At 31.8% G+C, this 19688-nt stretch overlaps 5 protein-coding genes across 9 annotated transcripts in view; 3 read left to right on the forward strand and 2 right to left on the reverse strand.

Moving 5' to 3' along the window:
- Positions 1-4796, reverse strand: part of LOC110994908 (arfGAP with SH3 domain, ANK repeat and PH domain-containing protein) — a 41978-nt gene extending 37182 nt beyond the window's left edge. Inside the window, exons 1-2 of one of the 2 annotated variants that reach the window (XM_022261825.2) lie at positions 4437-4796; positions 1895-1967 (exon numbers count right to left, since the gene is read on the reverse strand). In XM_022261825.2, coding sequence (XP_022117517.2) covers positions 1895-1967; positions 4437-4562 — 199 coding nt within the window. In that variant the 5' untranslated portion in view covers positions 4563-4796. The remainder of the gene's footprint in view (positions 1-1894; positions 1968-4436) is intronic. The other variant, XM_022261827.2, reaches the window with a different exon arrangement.
- Positions 4797-5849: 1053 nt separating this feature from the next.
- LOC110994834 (biogenesis of lysosome-related organelles complex 1 subunit 5) lies at positions 5850-6732 on the forward strand. The gene is made up of 4 exons (XM_022261708.2): positions 5850-5897; positions 5986-6068; positions 6141-6329; positions 6556-6732. Exons 1-4 carry the CDS (start codon positions 5879-5881, stop codon positions 6730-6732), a joined length of 468 nt encoding a protein of 155 aa, XP_022117400.1. The 5' UTR covers positions 5850-5878.
- A 4-nt stretch (positions 6733-6736) lies between these two features.
- Positions 6737-8106, forward strand: LOC110994832. Its single transcript, XM_022261707.2, has 2 exons — positions 6737-7370; positions 7450-8106. The coding sequence occupies exons 1-2, from the start codon at positions 6737-6739 to the stop codon at positions 7755-7757; spliced, it is 942 nt and encodes a 313-aa protein (XP_022117399.2). The 3' UTR covers positions 7758-8106.
- A 1040-nt stretch (positions 8107-9146) lies between these two features.
- Positions 9147-15273, forward strand: LOC110994780 (sequestosome-1). Of its 4 annotated transcripts, none has more exons than XM_022261628.2 (8): positions 9147-9272; positions 9681-9863; positions 10665-10829; positions 11008-11195; positions 11372-11978; positions 12318-12452; positions 12692-12829; positions 14299-15273. In XM_022261628.2, exons 1-8 carry the CDS (start codon positions 9266-9268, stop codon positions 14442-14444), a joined length of 1569 nt encoding a protein of 522 aa, XP_022117320.2. In that variant the 5' UTR covers positions 9147-9265; the 3' UTR covers positions 14445-15273. The 4 variants fall into 4 exon arrangements, with proteins under 4 accessions (XP_022117320.2, XP_022117322.2, XP_022117321.2 ...); XM_022261630.2 differs by having other exon boundaries at positions 12707-12829; XM_022261629.2 differs by having other exon boundaries at positions 9148-9272; positions 11023-11195.
- A 1492-nt stretch (positions 15274-16765) lies between these two features.
- LOC110994906 (exosome complex component RRP42) lies at positions 16766-18947 on the reverse strand. Its single transcript, XM_022261823.2, has 6 exons — positions 18891-18947; positions 18601-18797; positions 18238-18403; positions 17707-17886; positions 17234-17451; positions 16766-16883 (listed from the first exon to the last, which is right to left on the reverse strand). Exons 1-6 carry the CDS (start codon positions 18945-18947, stop codon positions 16781-16783), a joined length of 921 nt encoding a protein of 306 aa, XP_022117515.1. The 3' UTR covers positions 16766-16780.
- Between the last annotated feature and the right edge of the window lie 741 nt (positions 18948-19688).

Consider the following 19688-nt stretch of genomic DNA (forward strand, 5'->3'; position numbering starts at 1 on the left):
TGACAACACTTCTAAATTAGGCGAACGACAAACAAACTAGTAGCTATAATAAAGAAGGAAAATACATGGATGAAGCATTCATAGTATTAACTTATTCTTAAATGAAGCAATAGACAAGTGCGAAAAAGGATCGATATTAGTGGCAGAACCTAGAATAGAACAGTGGTTCTGGGAGTCGGAAGGTTAGGAAATACTGAGTATACATAAATAGGCTTTCAATTGAGCCTTTACAATTATATAATCGCCAATAACCGTTTTAGCTAAATTAGTAGGGAAATTTATACGGTTACCGAAACATATATACTTATTTATAATAATAAATATACTACTTGAGTTCTCATTATAACCATAGATTGTCCGAAATAACTGTGCCCCGAGAACAAAGAACCTTTCGGCGCATATTCAATTATCTGACCCAATCCACGTGAACTATGAAGCTCGTTGTATCAGAATGTAGGCCAGTGCATTTCATCTCTCCAAATTCAGGCAAGATTCAATAAGCAACTAATCAAATCAACTACCGTCTATCTATACATACCTATCTATCAACTATAGAATTACTGCAAACATAAGAAAATAATAACTTTTATTTTAAATTTACGTTTATATTTTGCTGTTTTGCCCATATTTTCCTTACTTGTTATATGTGCGTGTAAAATGTGTAACGTCATATTTTTGGTATGTTTACAGCGTGTAATTATAACCATGTATTTAAACTCATAAATATGAATGAGAAGTAGATACGAAATTAAGTATGAGTTTTGTTAATACATAACTGTTGCCTCTGTGCCTCATAATAGAGTCCCCTAGTCACGGCTCTACGCATTCCGTCTTCCACTCTCCATACAATTTAAATAGAATTAAACTCTCAAACACTAAAGGATTTCTTATCGATACGAGTGATGCCAACAAGCGGCTATTTAAAGCTACCCCGACACTTCCGAAACTATTTTAGTGCAAAGTCGTGTCCTCCGAGGAACGCAACTCCGTATTACTATGCACCCGATTCTGTTTTTAACTAATGCATTCCTTAGCTAAATATAAAATAAATTATGACACGAAAGGAATTTATTACTAAATCCGTGCCATACTTATGCTGTTGTTTGTTCAGCCTTCTATACATGGCATCTATATGCATTATCACATAACGTTTTGGATCCTAAACCGCCCAATCAAAAATATCACCCACAAAATTGGCGAAAAACCTTTATATCAGATTAAATACACAAGTAAATTTTAAAAAATGAAAACCTGAACAATTATTTTTTATGAGCTATTATGACGTAAAAAAAACATGACCCACAATGTTTTAGGTTTAGAAATAATGCAGCAAGTTTGTCTCGATTACAATTGCGTACTTCAATCAAATCCGTAAAATCTGATAAATTCTCTCTCATAGTTATTGAATCATAGTTAGATAAAATCTCTGAAGGTTAGATAACATAAACGTATACACAATAAAGTCATTCGTGACAAGAATACTACACAAGGTAATTAATCAAAAACAAAACACTGCAAACGTCCTGTCGTTGTCAATAATTTCTTATTATAGCCGTTAACTAGCACGATACGATAATAAGTAATATTTGTACTTCTAAGTTAGGGGTCATTCAAGTATTACGTAAGCATATTTACTGCAATTTATCGTTCCTCTTGTCATCAAAAGTAAGCAAACCTCTCACAACTAATAGAGCATAAACGTATTATTTTTTTGTAGGAATCCTCGACAATGCATTTCGTTTTGAAGTATAGACAATGTGTGGTCAATATGTGTAAAAAAGTAAACAATTAATGTTGACGTAATTAACAAATAAGAAAATCGGAAGCCCCCCCTCCACCCCGCTCTAGAACTTACGTAAAACTTGAACGCCCCTTATTCTCAAAATTGACTTACCATTTCCAGAATTGTGTATAGCTTTTATAGCTTTCTTGAGCTTTGTTAGGCCATCTCGGTCGAAATCTAGCGTCTGAAAAAAAAATACACTGACATTACTTAAAGACAATAAAATGTGATGTACCCCAGTAACACCTAAGAGACATACAGATATTATTTATAGGCTAAGTCAGTCGGTGTGGTGTGGCTCACACCGTCACTTTACAAAATTACCTAGTCACTTGCATATGTATTGGGTTAATGTTGCCTATAACTCGTTACTTAAGGCATATGCAAAGTCTAGTACAAAGTCAAAATTTAGCACTTCGTATCACTAAAACAGATAAGCCTCGTACAATAAACTTAACCTCATTTTTATTGAATGCATGTTGGTAGTGCAATCGTATATTTGTTCACAATAGATCCACGAGCTATTCAATTTGAAGCAGCAAACATCTGCCGCGTGGCACCGGCCGGCGATCAATCTATATACCCCTCGACATTGAGAATGATTTCAAAATTCTAATTTTAAACGGACTTTTAGCGAAATTTTCAGATTAGAAAAATTCAGATTTTATATAAATTAAACACTTATTTTGATTTAATTTTTGACGACATGTATACCATATTCTTATACGACACAAGCTACAACAATCTGTCGTCAAAACGAGAAGACAATAATATTATACTCGAATATATAATATATATATTATTGCCTAAAATAAAAATTCATCTGTATTTGAAAGAAAATATGAAATATGAATTTTAATAAATACATCGATCACTAGGTTTAGTGTCGTTCGCATTCATTTGAATCTTTGTTTTCTTTCTTCAGCATTGCGTAAATAATTTTATTTACGCAATACTGCTTACGGAATTGCTAGTTCATAAAATATAACTTTCAAAAAGGTCGTGCCGCAAAATAGGTCACAAGGAAACCGAGCTTCTAACTACTTTTAAAATATTATGCTTCGTTACGGCATAAAAATAAATACCTGTAAAAATTACATGAAAATTTGTGTCCTAATCTACTTCTTAGTAGCATAAATTATTATTATTAATAAATACTTCAGCTTTAAACAGCACTACCAATTAAGATGATTATTATTGATTCTAAAAATATCGATACCAGACAAGAAATCTCTATAACAATAAATAATATGCATACCAGACGCAATTTTAATAAATTATTAATTAATGGCAAGTGATACCTTAATACCTTTTACAAATTTTAGTATCAACAAATAATAACATGATTAAAAAACGAACATTTTATATCCATACAGGAAAACTGTTTGAATTTCGTAATCCATATCGACATGGGAAGAACGTCGTTGTTTGACATTATTAATTATGTAAAATCCAACATTCATGAATGTTACAAAAAGAAACACGCTTTTATGAAATATACTTGTGACCTACTTGTAATTGCTTTAATGAGTAATTTGCATGTAAATCAAATGAAGATATATAATATTAACTATCCAACAACACAAACAGTATCGGTTACAAAATGAACAGATGTTTTTTACTGTGTCACAACAATTTAATCTTGCTGCTCTAAACACTTGAATTATTACAGTTAATTAAAATGAACACATAATATGCTATGTTTATGAATAAAACAAATTAAAAAAGAAAACGTGTATATGCTGCATTATTTGAGAGAACACAATGTTGCTTAATCAGTATGTAAAGTGTGATTAGTACAATGTTTTGTTTAATAAAACACAAATACTAAATAAAAGAAGACAAGAACTGTGTGCCAATGTAAATACAAATTAAAGTTCTTACATTAGGAGTGCTCACTACAAGTTACAACTTACAGTAAGTACTCTAATGTAATTGCAACAAATAAACAATGTAATAAGTATATGTAATATTAAAGTAACATAAGTAGATTATATGCCATCTAATAAATAATAGTATATTTGTTACTATGTATCTTTAGAACTATGCTAGCCAGGTAGCTAGCTTAGCTACCCTACAAATGCCCCTTAAGGTAACAAATAATTTAAAGCAATTCTTTGCTTTCCTTGATTTCTTCCCAAAAGAACTATGCAGAGCATATTTTTTACAACAATAATTTTTTTATTACTTTACATACTTAATGATACATGCAAAAATATGCACACTGCAAATAAAGGCAATATAGATAATTAAATTAACAAATAAAGTGAAACACTATAATCACAATAATTTTGTACTCACCCTAAATGAATTTTATTTTGAACACTAGAATTAACAAATGAGATAATATGCAAAAAACTGTTTTATATAATATAAAAATTATATATATAATATAAAAATGTAATCTAATAATAAGATAGTATTTGGCCTTTGTAAAAATACTTCTCATAGGAACTTGTATAAATATATTTTTGCCTAAACACAAATTCTGTGGCTGCTGCAATGAGTATTGCTAATAGTAACAACCCCAGACAATTATGCATTTACAGTAACTTTTCGGGATTTTATTTTGCCTCTAAAATGTATTCTTGTTAAAATAATTAAACTAATTCAATTCAAAACCTAAACTAATTGGTATATTAATTATTTTTACCTCTTCCAAGGCAGTGATAGTTTGCCGGCATTGTGGTATTCGAGAAACAAACGTAGAGGTAGTTGGTGAATTGTAATCCTCTCGTGTTTCCTCGATAAATTCGCCAATGCCAATAAGACCCGGCATGGTAGCGGTGATTATAGGAACAATCACTATACGAAGAATACTGATTTAGTTACGTATCACACTTCCACGTCATTATTCGATTAACTCATAAGAAAAAGCACGTATTATGTAGACCACATCTTTATTGCCTCACATAGGATCACTGCAGTTTCGTTTTCAAACATTTATTTCGTCCATAAAAATACACAATTTAACACACCCACTCACGAAATTGTAAATGGATAAACTGAAGGATTATGACTTATGAATGAATGAATAAATTGAAAGATTGTGTCACTGTCAAAACTCAAATGTCTAACAATTTGAGTGTTTGAAAACAGAATGCACTTATCGTAGATACAGAATAAGTTAGACGTTACGGGTTACTACTCACCGTGTACAGAACCGTTGCGTTATTGCCTTGTTCATATTTAAATGCATTAAGATAATCATATACATAATGTTGTATGTAGAACAACAGCAAATGGACGTGAAAATATATAAAAAATTACGACCTGTGTATTCTAGTATATTTTCACCAATATTAAAATATATTAAGCCATTCATCTAGCTACGTACCTAATATAATTGTGTTTTCGTTTGTGCCAGTTAACCACACACCACAGTAATTGCTCACATGAGACGAGATAGATACTTACGTCGAAGTACCTAGATTAACATTGAGAGACACACTTTGCGCTAATTCTCGACTGTGAGGACTACAATAATAAATAAGGCATTTAAATATCGTAACGATAGCCTACATAGACGTATACCTTAGAATATTTTTCTAACGTCTATTGCTTATGCCATAAGCCTTTATTAGAAGACTAAAATGTATGCCTCCTATCGTCTTTTAAAACTCTTCTATATAAATATTTCCTAACCTTATCATATCCTGATCAATCGTGACCTGTGTAGTTCTTGTATCTCCTGTTCGTTTTGTAAATGTAATTCTCTATTTGCTATTCTTGAATTTGTAAGATTAGCTTTTAAGTTTTAGTTAGTTATTATAATATATATATAGTTATTAATAGATTAAGGTTCTATATTTTAATATAAATTTATTTTGTTTTTTATATAACTTCTGCACTTCTTGCACCCATCATTTTTTTTATTTATTTCTTTTCTTACCAGGGTTGCCTGGAAGAGATCGCTTGTTAGCGATAAGGCCGCCCGTTGCATCCCTTGTAATTTATATATATTGTGTTATTTGTATTTCTTTAGCAACGAAGTGTAAATAAATAAATAAATAAAATGTGAGTTGAAACCAAAGTACTGAACTCCACTCCTCTCTAGTTTATGTGTGCACGCCTTAGCATTCTGTGGCAATAACGATGACGGAGTTGTCACGAGGTATATCCTATCAATATCCGATTTTGAAGTCCCTAAAAAGTAATAATTGTTTAATGGATTTAATAGCTAAATATTTTCCTTGTTACAGAAATTGGTGAAGTGTGGTCAAGATTATTTGACCATAGACCATTTCTTAATGGCGAGATTAAGTTTTTGCTGAAGGAATTCGAGGTAAGCATCTGTAGGCAGCGACTTCAATAATTATTATTCTTCAATGATCACTTACATTAATCATTAATTTAGGAAAAACGTGGGGATAGAGAAGTTGAAAACTTGTTCAACATCCTTGAAAACATAACTGATATAAAAGATACTCAAGTTGATAAAATCCACCGCATTGGGTCCACAGCTTTACCAGTGCTAAGTGAAAAATTACAACAAGCATTGCTGTTAACAGATGATATTGAGAAGGTTTATACAGACAAACAAAAGGTAATATTATGTGACATATTTAAATTTTTATAGGCTAGGGCAAATATGCAGGTGGGTTGTAATGTTCCACCCATTAATGAGGTTTTCAATCAATTAATGTACTTTTTAATTTTCTTTTGTTTGTTACCATTGATTTGAATCCCATTAATGCAGGTAACACTAGGAGGCTGTGTTGTAGGCCATCTGACCATAGTTAAATTGACCTGGTTTTTTTTGTTGATTCCAGGATTGTGCAAAAAAGCGCCTTGAAAATAAGGAGAAAAGAAAAATAGAATGGGACCAGTTTATTGATGATATGAACTTTAAATGTCAAAGAATTGATAATACATTTGAAGAAAAGGAAGAAGAATTAAGGGATTTGTATGCAGATCTTAATCACAAGTTGAATATTACAAACAAATAAAAAAATGGACCTAAAGGGCGCCCTTGTCAACACTAATCTTAGAATATATCCTTCTCAAAAGTTTATTGAGTTTATTAAAACTATTCCAGTCACAAAAGAAGTTCCTGGAAATATTGTAACATATATTAATAGTGAAAATAAAACCAGTTCAGAAATAAACTATGATATTGATACAAAGCAAACTAAGTTGACGGAGACAGATTATAATATTATTAATAAAATAAAGGCATTAGTTGCATCAGATGAAACAACTAAAGATAAAGATGAAATAAAAGAAAATGTTAATTGTAATAAAGATGCCTCCAAGTTAGAGGACAGAAATGATATAGTTAATATAGAAAGTAAAAAGGAAGACCAAGAAATGGATGTACCATTCCTTACAACTTCTGATTTAGATTGGCTCTATATTTATTTAAAAAATCAACATGACAAGGGTGAAAAAGCACCATACTTACATGCATTGTTACAATCATCTGAAGTTAAAGTACCTAAAAATAAAATACTTAAAAGAAATCCTGATTTAGAAGCAAGGTGTGTCAAACTCCGTGCACAACAAGAGGCAAGGGAATATAGAAAAATGACAAAAGGTGTAGATAATGTAAGGATCCGCTATCCAGAGGACAGTATTTCTTATCAAAGTAAGTAGTATATTAAATTTTTTATACCTTAGTTTCATTTGTTAATTAATTATGTAAAAACATTGTATTTTTTTTTCAGTTAAGCAACTAAATCGTCATTTGATTGCAATTGGACAGTTCTTATTATCAATTTTTGCTGGTTTTCTCTTTGGATTTCGGGGTGTTGAATGGATAGTTGGCAACTTAGACTTTGGATTTAGGCTCTTACTTGGTGTTATGTGTGCATTAGTTATAGCTCTTGCTGAAATTTACTTCCTGGCTAAGAAACTGAATGAAGAATTATCAGTACCAGAAACTGTTCAGCTTGGCGGACCTGTCAAGTTTGCTAATGAAGTAAATTATGTCACTGATAACAAGCATGCTATAACGAAAGAACATCAGGATTAGAAGAATAAAAACGTTTAAACATATAGTTATTAATTTTTAAATAAATACATAATTTTTAGTGCCCAAATGAATACTACTACAAATGAACGTGGTAACTTTTTTCCACATCTCTATCTATTTTCACAATTGTAAACAAAATAAAGAAAAATGTTTTTTTTAAACTTTACAAAACAAGAACAACTGTCCAAATTATATTGCGTTTTGATTAAATCACAAGTAAGGTATTGCAATAAAGATATTATCCAGTTGTTATCAGACCTTTCTATAATTTCGCTTTTCATTATAAATGTATCTACAGAATGAAATTGTATCTGAATGTCTATATAATATATTACAGCAGCAGTACTTATTGGCAATTTTTATTTAAAGTGCACTCCTCGAAAATTTAATGACGCCTTTTACTTCAAAATCTTTTTATTGCACATTTCTGAAGTCAGCCAGACTCACAAGGTGTCATAGCTATTAGAATTTGACAAGTGAATGCTGCAAAAGTTAAAAGCATCCAAATTCCTAAGTCGCTTTATTTAGTTGTTCGCTAGTCGCTACATCTACGACAAAATGGACCTGATTAAAACAAGTTCGTTAGGAACTTTGTGTCTACCAATATTATACCTTGCGTCAGTAATCAGTAATCTGAAAAATATCATATCATTTCAGTATTATAATTTAAGATTTTCCTTTATTGATGCTATTGACCCGCGCCCCAAAAAGCGGTGCCCGGAGAGGACACGAGCGCTTCAACTCCCGCGTCGCTAGAGAGCGCACTCTGCGCGAGACTGGTGGCGTACCTGCTGTTGCTACTTATGGAGAATTGCTTTCCGATCATAAACAAAAATGAGATAAGGAAATAATATAACTAGGTAAATCAACACTACACTACGACTACAAACAACGACGTGATATTATAAAAAACTGTTACTGCTTTTTATAATATCAGGTCGATTTTACAATAACTCAAGAACGCCTGGACCGATTTTAAGTGTTTGTACTTTAAAAATAAATTAAAACAACATAAAATATTTTTATAATTTTTTTACGCATCTAACGGGACTTTTAAATTTGGATGTGTGGTCTTCAAGTGAGTGAGTCTTCAATGGCTTCCATTGTATTGTTTGAAACCTCGATCAGTCGTACGAAGAGTCCAAACAGCTTGCTGCTTGTTTGAAATGGTATGGTGCATTATCAATAAACACGATACAGTTACGTGGCAAATTAGGAAAATAATTGATTCCGTCATCAAATTCAGCATGAAATTTTTTCAATGCAAGCCAAAGCTTATGAACGGTGGAAATTTCTTTTTTGACGACATAAAATAAGTGTATCATATGCCTTAAACCTATTTTTACCTATACTAAATCTGTGGAACTATCACAGACATCGTAATCTGTGGTTCAAACTTAAAACTCAAAGTCATAATAGTCATAAAATTGGACCTGTTTTCCTAAACTCCGAAGTGTTTATACTATATTGCACAACTATTTCATTTGTCTTCATAATATTATTCTCCAATGTTCGGTAAGTGGTGAATCATTTTATACTAACGACGCGTACTCAGCAGTCCGTTTACCTACTACACAGTACATGTATAATATAAAAGCGAGCCCATACTAATATCATTGTAGTTTGTACTCGTTCTTGGTGAAAGGTTGTTGTGTTTACTTCGTTTTTATCAGAACCTAAAGGTGAGTTTTCAATTATTAAACAGTTTAATCACAACAGCAGATGCCAATTTAAAAAGATTTAAGTTACTTACTGGCTTTGAGTTGAATGTAGTGTTGATATTTTAATTTTCTGTTTTCAAATCAATGTTAATTAGCAAATCAAAATGGATTCTAGGTCAAATTGCTACATCATTCTCTTGTGTAAATTAATTTTCGAAAATAAATAATAATTTGTTGATATCTGACAAGAATATTCTTTTAGCTCTAAGAACAACAATGGAGGTACAATTTAAAGTCTTTACATTTTGGAATGAGAATGATAAGCCAGAAGTGCGAAGATTTGGGATAGATAAAAGTGTTGTAACTAGCTTTCAGTACTTGAATGCTAAGCTTCAAGATGTTTTTCCTAAACTGAAGGGAAAAACATTCTCCGTTCTATGGAAAGGTATGTTTTGTAATAAAAAAATTTCAAGCCTTTATATGGTTGAATTATTTTGTGTTATTATTGAAATACATATTAAGATGATGCAATAATAACAAATAAATTAAATGCTATGAAACATTCTAGTCCTTGAGAGTTCATTGCTTCCACACAGTGGATTCACATAAATATGTATAATTATGACTAAAGTTAAGAGTATATAAAGAATTAGTAACGTTTCTTTTTCTTTTTTTATTTAATTATAGTAGTTTTTGTATTTAATTATAGTAGTAATTATATAGACGAATTTGATGATACTGATTATGTAAATGTCTCCGGGGACCATGATTGGAACCAATGATTTTTGCTGCAGAGTTGCATCTAAATATTAAAAAAAAGATTTAAAATTTTGTGTAATGTATTGAAATTTGTAAACAAACTACATTTTCTACTTTCCTATTGGTTAGTAGAGATTCTTCATAAAACATCAAATTTTTTAGCTTGAAAAAATGAATAAAAAATAAGTGACTTTTTTATAAAGCTCCTGCACTTTTATTAAATATCACTCTAGGGGTTAAATTGTTAAATATAAAAAAAATGATTAATTAAAAGTCTACGGTTTATGCAGAATGTTACATCTGTATTACAATTACTATTAACCAATAGTAAAGTAGAAAATGTACGGTTTACTTATATATGAAAATCATTCGGTGTTCCAATTAAGGCCCCCAAGACACCTACATATTAAGTATCATCAAATTTGTGTAATTAACTATAAATTCCATCCCAAAGAATGAGCTACTTAATTTTTACTCTATTTAATAGATGAAGAAGGTGATGATGTGATGATTTCATCGGATGATGAAATAATGATTGCACTGACATCAATGTCTGATGATCTTAAAAAGCTCTATGTCTTCTGCAAATACCCTCAGGAACAGCATAATGAGTGTGATATTGTTATTACTGCAGTAGCTGATAATTCACAGGGTAAGTGAATAGAAACACTAAATTCCTGTCGTGGCATAATTATCATGTATACATCACATATAATCCAGAGCTAGGTTTGATTTCTATCAAAACAGTTTCTATTGTTATTTTTAATATTATTATAATTTTAATTTTGGGATAATAGGTTCTAGGTGACTTAACAACAATTAATATTTAGAAAACCCCTTAATAGGCAGTAGCAATATTGTACACAATGGTGTGGTGTGTGATGGTTGCGACTCTCCAGTAACTGGTTTCCGCTACAATTGCACTTACTGTGATGACTATGACCTGTGTTCCAAGTGTGAAGCAGCAGGAATGCATCCTGAACACTGCATGGTGCGAGTACCAGTACCCTCTTTGCCTGTAAGTGATCTTACTTTTAAATAAACAATGTTGAATTATTTTCCAGTATTAAAAGGTCTATAGCTATTGTGCATTCTAAAACTTACTTTCCACAAAATCAAATTGACATTAATTTAATTCTGTTTAAAATAGTCAATTCCATGCAGTACACATGAATAAATAGATTAATGTTGCAGCGCCCCATGATCAAAGCTGCTGTAAAAAGGTCGCGTTCTTTCTTAAAGTCTTTACGCGCGGTTGAAGAGCAATGCAAGAAACAACGTCATGAGGGCGAAAAACACCGTGAGAATGCCCATGGTCATGGTCATGGTCACGGTCACGGTCATCGTCGACAAGGACGTGATGACCAACGCCGTAAGCATATCAGCTGGCTCGATGTCGTTGCCTCATACTTAAATGAATACTCGAACCTTGCTGGTGATATCGGACTAAACGCTGAAAAAAGTTCAGCTAACCAGGAAAATGTTGGGCAGAACGCATCAAAGTCCCAAGAAGCTACCTCTAGTGCTGCATCAGGTGAAAACCCAAAACCTCCCCAATGTCCCTTCTCAAGTGACAAAGCCAATATTGGAAATTTTATAAGGGATTACATGAAGGGATTAGCCACGCCATCAACATCTAAGCAGGATGTAGAAATGGGGCACGGTGATGGGAAGACAGAGAAAAATGAAAAGTCTGATGGGGTCATATCAAAAGCACCCGAAGATTCTACGTCCAAGGCAGCTGAAAGCAAGAAAGATGAATCTCCTGATAGAACTGATGGCTGGACTGTGATTAACAAAGGTAATATGACGTAATATCAGTGTTTGACTCTCGCATGGTTCTTCTAATGGGGACCTGTCGTGGTGGCTAATAACATCGCGGTGGTCCCATTTGCTTCAGCAGCACAGTCATACGCCCCGTGGTGCAGGTACTGAACCCTCCAGCCACGACAAGGCTGGACCCTGGAAGGGATTTCTTTTAGTAGGATTCAAATTCCGTTGTGCTTTTTTCTTAATCGTACTTAATTTTAATTAACAAAATGACACATTACCAATTTTATTATAGTTCTCCATGGGATGGCTTATTTTCTATAAAGTTTTTTGTGTATTATTTCTCTTATAAATATTTATACATATCTAGATGTGATGGAAACAGAGCCAAAGGGGACGGAACCAGAACGTCCCATTGGCTTTAACTTGCCCGAAGAGTTCCAAGAACGTGTGCGCATTAACGAAGGGCAGAGTCTGTACCCGCCCCTTAATACTGCGACTGCTGGTAAGTAATTTAATACAGGCTTCAGATATATATTTTAAATACCCTCAGATTTCAATTTGAATATAATTAGCAAGCAAAGCAAAGTTTGAGAATTTATTGTAAAACCTATAAAAATGACTGCCGCACATAATTGATAAAAAATATACAGGTAATTTTTAAAACGAATCTTGCTTATTGGTACTCATGGCTTAGAATGCTGTATGTGTTCATTTTCACCATTATTGGAATTTAACATCTAGTGATGAATCCCAAAGAAGCTGCGATGGAACAAGCAGCAAAGCCCAGTGCTCCTGAAGAACCTAAAAAGGAAACTGCAAAGCCTAAAGGTGCTGACTCGAAACCCAAGGATGCCAAGCCTGAGACTGCTCCTCATCCAAGTAAGCATTTCTCCATTAAACTCTTTTTTCTGACTAATTCATCAAAGGGCTAAGCTTAAACTTTTCTATAGTTTTATCAAATTGTGTGGAAAAATAGGCATCTAAGAAAATTTTACGGTCTAAGTTCGATTTCAGCTGATTAAATGAAACTTAATTGTCTGACCTAGTCTGTATACTTATGATCGTGTAATCCGCATGAAGTGAATTCTTTGTTTTTAAATAATTTTTGATGAGTTCTTAAAAAAACCCATGACCTTAAACGGATATAAAAACAAGAAGATTTTTTTTTTAAATTAATAAAGTTACAAATGTATCAACTATAGTGACAATCTCGTCATCTCAATTAAGTCATCTTGCCAAAAAATACAGCTGAAATCCTTCTGGGCGTACTTTCCACGTTGTTTTTAATTGGATCCCAAATGCTGCCACGTCGCTAAAACGGTGCGGGCAAAAAAGATTGTATTCCTCAAAACGTTATTAAAAACATTGAAAATAATGCCTAGTTTGAATCAAGCTGTGATTTTGGCAAAAGGCCAAAAGCAACAGTCGTTATTAGGTTTAGGTTTTACATTTTTTTTGGCATTATGCCAATCACTTATTGGTTGGCCGTGTACATCAGTTTTAAAGAATTCACTTCACGCGTATTAATTTACATGATTATATGTAAACAGACTACGTCACTTAATTAAATTAAATATTAACCGAATCGACCTTCATATTAATGCGAGTAGTCGCAATTTAAAAAAGTACACGTTTACTTTAAAAATAAATTTATCGCAATCGAGTTTTATTTTTCATTCTGAGTCACTGCTCCAATTAAACACGCTAAGACTGCGATATTATGTAGGCTAAAATTTTTTAATAATAATAAGCAATTCACGAATATAGGATTCTTGTTTTTTTAACAAGGTCTGAAAATTATAAAACATGTTTTTTTAGTTGTTGTTAAGAAAATGTACAGTACTTTTGAAATTAATATTGGGAAATTATTAGGGCGTTGCCGGGTATACGACCACTGGCGAAGATCTGTATGCGCATTATAAATTTGCGAGTACTGTATTATGTTGTATTAATAATCTAGTGGCGCTACATCCCTATGTGGGTTTTGGCCTTAGATTGTATCCCTTTGCTTTGGTTACACTTTTCATAGACAAGTAGGTAGCCTTCTGTCTAACACATGTTTGAGATTTGAGACATTGTTTTTTTCACTATTTTGTCCTTCACTGTACAAGCGAATTTTATATGCACACATAAATAGAAAGAACATTGGTGCCCGGCAGAGATCGAACCTAAGACCTCCAGCATGTGAGTCATATGCTGAACTTGCACAACACTACTATTATAAAAAATATGCACAAAACCATACTGCTATTATTATTAATTAAATATTACTTATGCATTTAAAATAATTTGTTCTAGGTGTCTAATGTTCATAACGCGTTTGTTTTATAAGGAAATATCTTTTTCAGTTGCTCACATTCAAGCAGCTCTAGACCAGATGATTTCAATGGGTTTCACCAACGAAGCTAACTGGCTCACACAGCTCCTTGAGACCAAGGATGGCAACATCTCTGCAGTCCTTGACTTGCTTACTCCCACTAACCCTAAGAAGTAAATGCCACTTGGCATATAAACTTTATTATATTCCCATATTATCTATGCTTATTCTATTCCTAGAGTAACATATAAGTTAGGGTGCTTCTTATGTTATTCTTAAATAATGAGCGTACCCCTTTATCTGGTTAACCAACGAATGAAAATTAATTAAAAAGCATTTTTGTGAAAATTCCTTAATTAAATTCTAAAAAAGACATGAAAATAAATATTTTATAAATTTAAAAAATACTTTTGCTAACAAAGTAGCTTTTTTTTATATCAGAAAATGTGAAAATTTTCACAGACAAGAAATTCATTGTTCGCCACATTTTTTTCAAACTTTGTACACAGGGTAGCAACTCTTAAAAACTTATACTTGTAGGTTCTTAGATGCGAACGTCCGTCTGACGCAGTAATTTTTTTGTTAAATAAGAAGTATCTTAATTTAAATATTACAAATTTGGATACATAAGTGGTTTGTATATTGATAATGTGTGTCAAATTAATATCTGTTTATTTGAAAACAATTATTTAATTACAGAGTGTAATTATTGTAAAGCTCCAATCAAAAATTATTTCAATGCAATTAAAAAAGATAAATTTATTATTGTTATTAATTTAATTTTACTGTCACTTATGTTTCAAATGTTCTTGTAGGTTCATTGTATGGATATAATCTTGCCTAATATCTTGCTTTTTATTCCTTTAGAATGGGATGTTTTTAGTTGAATAATTTTATTCTGACAAAAACATTGTGATAAGTGATTGATTACAGGACTGTATTGTGATATTTGGTGGTGGAAACATTAGTTTCTCTCTATATAATCTAATAAAGGTATTTCAGGGACCAATTATGTTTAATTACAATCCCTTTTTACAGACACATCCTGTTTATGAGTTTGTTTAACTATACAGGTTGTCCCAAAAGTCGACGTCAAGACGAAACTTTCTCATAGGTAATGCCACACCAGTTATCAGAAAAATTAAAAAAAAAACTAAGTCATGTATTTTTGAAGTTATGGATATTTTTTTGTTATTCCAGAAAATGCACACCATGTGACAGTTTTTTCATTCCTGTTGTTACAAATATTTACTTTTTGCCAATTTTTTTTCTCTTACGTCATCCCGAATAGTGTTTTATGTAACCTATGATCCTAAATTCTATGCTGATCACTCCAATTTTTAGGAAAATGTCATTTTATACCGTACCAAGTTTTCAAAATTAATTTTCGCGCTACTTCAACTGATCGTCCTGAAAAAAAAATGTACTACTCCAGTTTGGCAAGTAGCTTTAAAAGTTAGCGCATTTAATAAGGATTCTACAGTGGTATAACACTGAGTCCATTATTTCTTAGATCGGCCATAAGAATTTTTTTTTGTTAAACAGTCTGTTTTTAAAAATTTCTCTGGAATTACAAAAAACGATTCTAGTGTACCCAAAGCTTTCCTAATAACCACAGCGTGGTTTAAATAAGATGGCGTAAAGTGTGAGCGAGACAGATAGTGACGCTACTTATTGCTATTGACACACGCACTACAGGTCAGTACGCAACGCTCCTTCGTTTACTACGCATCTCTTCGTATTCGCTGGTGTTATTTTGTGTTCTAACTACTTTGGCTTCGTTTGCTTGTGATTTGGATTTTACATTTGTGATCTACGACGACCTTTACTTTTCCCTGGACTACGTGTATTTGTACCATATCATGGCTACGTACACTACACAGGAATATGCTAACATGCACCATTTATGGGGAATGTTTATGTAATGCCAGTGAAGCCGCTAGACGGTATCGCGAGATACCCTAATGCAGATCGCTATCCGGATCACAGAGTTTTTACCAATGTGCACCGTCTACTGTTCTCTGAGGGCCGACTGCCAAACCAAGTGCACGGTGAAGGTAGAATTTCCCTACCCTACGAGGCAGTGGTCCTTCATGCAGTTGATGAGGACCCAAGTTGTTCGGTACGAGGAATTGAGGCCAGCTCAGGTGTGCCCAAAAGTACATCTCACCGAATACTTACTACAAAAAAATGAGTTCCATCCATTTCATGTACAGCGAGTACAATCCTTATTACCTAGAGATTATGAACCTCGGGTTGCTAAACAATAATTCAAAAACACATTATAATTATGTTAATATGCTTTATTTGATTTTTCCTGATCAATTTTTATTACAACTTTACATTGTATAGATATATTTATTGTGATAGAGACGCCACGATAAACGATGCGCGATGAGCATCAGATGCTAGTGAATCTTTCATTGTCTGTCGTGTTGAAAATTTACCAAATTTAGATAAATCAAAACTTATGTAATTTAAAAAAAAAACATTAAACATATTCAGAAATTATTTTATTTTAAAAAACCATATGAATCTTTTTTATATGAACAAACATCTTCTTTTTCTCGCAATAAAGAACTTCCCAATGCACTATCAAGACATTTTGCAGCAATGCTGTAACAAAACACTTAAATGAAATACAAATTTATTCTTAGTTTCGAATGCTATTGTTTACTTATGCTTATATATACAAAGCAAGTAAAGTAAGTAAGTTCAAGTTCTACTTTTAAAAACACATTTTCATTTAGTATGACTATCCTTTAAAATTAGGACTGCCTAAATTAATAAAGAAATTTGATATATGAGGCAGACCCAAAATGATGTAGCATTTAATGAATGTGATCTGTCCAACCATGAACAAAATTTAATGAAATGCATTGCAATTCAGTTTATGAGATGTGCTCAAACATCATATGATACATTAATGCCACAAACATTATATAAATATAAAATAATTAACTTACATTCCCTGATTAATAGCACTTTTAAATATATTAGGAACAAGCCCCCCAACCCCGCTCATGCCAATAGTAGTGAATTTACACTCTACATTTTCAATTTTTTCTGTAGTGTAATGTGCAGGGTTACCAGACACACCAATGACAACTGATACAATGCTACAAAATTCCTCTTCAGCTGATGGATCAACTACAAATTTATTTCCAATTTTACACAATGTGACCTAAAAAATATTAACTTAAATAAAATATCTTACAACATAATACAATTTATCTTATTTTTGTTATGTTCCTTGTAATTTCAGGACAGGTCTAAGTAGTAATGAAATTATAAGATCTTATTAGTTGACTTAATAAGTTTAAAACAACCTTAACTTCTTCCATTAATTTATATATAAATATTTTACATAATAATTATGTAGGCAGGCTTAAACTAAAACAATAAGATTAAACCATTGTATGTTAAATTATAAAATTACCAATAATGGGGCAGTTCCAACAACCAAAGGCTTACTATCAAAAGGATCATCAGATAACTGTAAATCTACATCTCCACCATCCATTAATGCTGCTTTGACAAACGGTATTCTTGTAGTAAAAAGTGCAGCCTTCACTGCCAATGATACAGCATCACATAAATTTCCACCACATTCAAGTATCTAAAATATATTAAATATATGTTATGTGATATTTTTTTTTAAATAATAATTGTTTGTTTTTATGATTTTGGTATAGAATGTAGGTACATTCTATACCAAAATCACTACTTTCCATTGTTTAATAAGTTGTTTGTAGTCTCTCAGTTTGTTTTCAGTTTATGGTGTGCATTGCTCCCAAGCTTATTAAAATAATTGATTATTATGTACAATACAATTTAATGAATATATATTATTATTTGATTTATAAAGATTTTATTATTTATGATTGCAATAATAGTCATTCAAATACATACACTATCGTCCTATGATAAAAATTACAATGACATAAATTAATAAAAAACAAGTACTCACTAAAATATCTACATAGAGTTTCCAACATTGCTTTCCTTCAAAGATACACAACTGTTTAAGATTAAATGCTTGAGATGTGTGGTAGGCTCTTTGGAGTATATTGGATATACGGTTAGCTAATTGTTCTCCACCTCTTCCCTCAAACTCTGGAGTTGCATTGGCGGAGCTAAAAATTTTTTTCAGAATTATAATTGAACAAGGCAACCAAATATTAATTGTATTATTATAAACTAATTGTATTTGTATACAGCTCTAAAATAAAGTTTTGTTTGTATGGATTGTCAAATCTTACTTTTGTATTTATGTAGTATAAATTGTTTATTCCAAAAAACTAGAAACAAGATAATTTTACTTTGTGCTTACCAATCAACAAAAAATTCAATCTTTCCTAATCCTGGTGTTTCAGGTTTTGGAATGTCTACTTCTGTTTTAACACCGACAAGAATATCAGTATTGGCCAATCGTAACCTCGCCGATCCACTAGCATGGCTCACGACATTTGTCTCCAACTCAATGGGCCTATAGTCATAATTGGAACGACCATCTGACCTAAAATCTTCCTAAGATAACAAAATGAATCGATGATATTGGTAGTAAAACTAATGAAGCCGATAATTGTGTATATAGTCGAAATTTGAACTAAGAACGCGTACCTCAACGCCATTAACAATATAAATTTTCTCAGTTTTACTTAAAAGTAATCCTGCCATTACGTATTTTTTATTTATTTTAAGCTTAGTTTAAAGGTTAAGGTATAAACATTTATAACAATAATTCCATGTGTTTTTGTTTACCAATTGTTTACTTTTCGTTGTCATCTGTGGTTTATTCCACAGACTACACTTTGTTATAAAACTTTTACATGATATGATATGAACAATACACAGAGTCACACTGCAATGTCACAGACTACGGCTGACCATTAGTTTTCAATTAATTCGAAATTTGAATTCAAGAGCCACGGTTGAAAAGTAAGAACCCAATAATACAATCTGTATTAGTAGGTTCTTACTGGCGCATGATATTTTTATATAATATATTAAGGTACCTTAAACTATATAGTTTAAGGCATTATATATAAATATTATATATAAAATAGCATTATATAATGCTATTTTAGACACAAGTGCTTAAGACACAAGTTTCCTTCAGACTATTTTAAAAATTGCATAAATTTATATAAATTTCATTTCATTCCAAATTATTAACGGAAATACTTAACGTAAAACTGTAGCTTTTATTTTTTTAATGTGCTTTTCATTGTTTTAATTTATGTAGGTACAATTTGTATAATATGAAGGATAACCAATAATGTTTTCGATAGTGTAACGTAAATTAAAACAAAGTTAATCAAAATTAAACTTAACACGTAAATTTCTTATGTGTGGCTGATTGGCCACGATTGTACTGGATAAACAGTGGCTTAAAAATTGATGATCTAAAATAAATAA

The sequence above is a fragment of the Pieris rapae genome, chromosome 1 (genome assembly GCF_905147795.1).
Source record: "Pieris rapae chromosome 1, ilPieRapa1.1, whole genome shotgun sequence".
Classification (NCBI taxonomy): domain Eukaryota; kingdom Metazoa; phylum Arthropoda; class Insecta; order Lepidoptera; family Pieridae; genus Pieris; species Pieris rapae.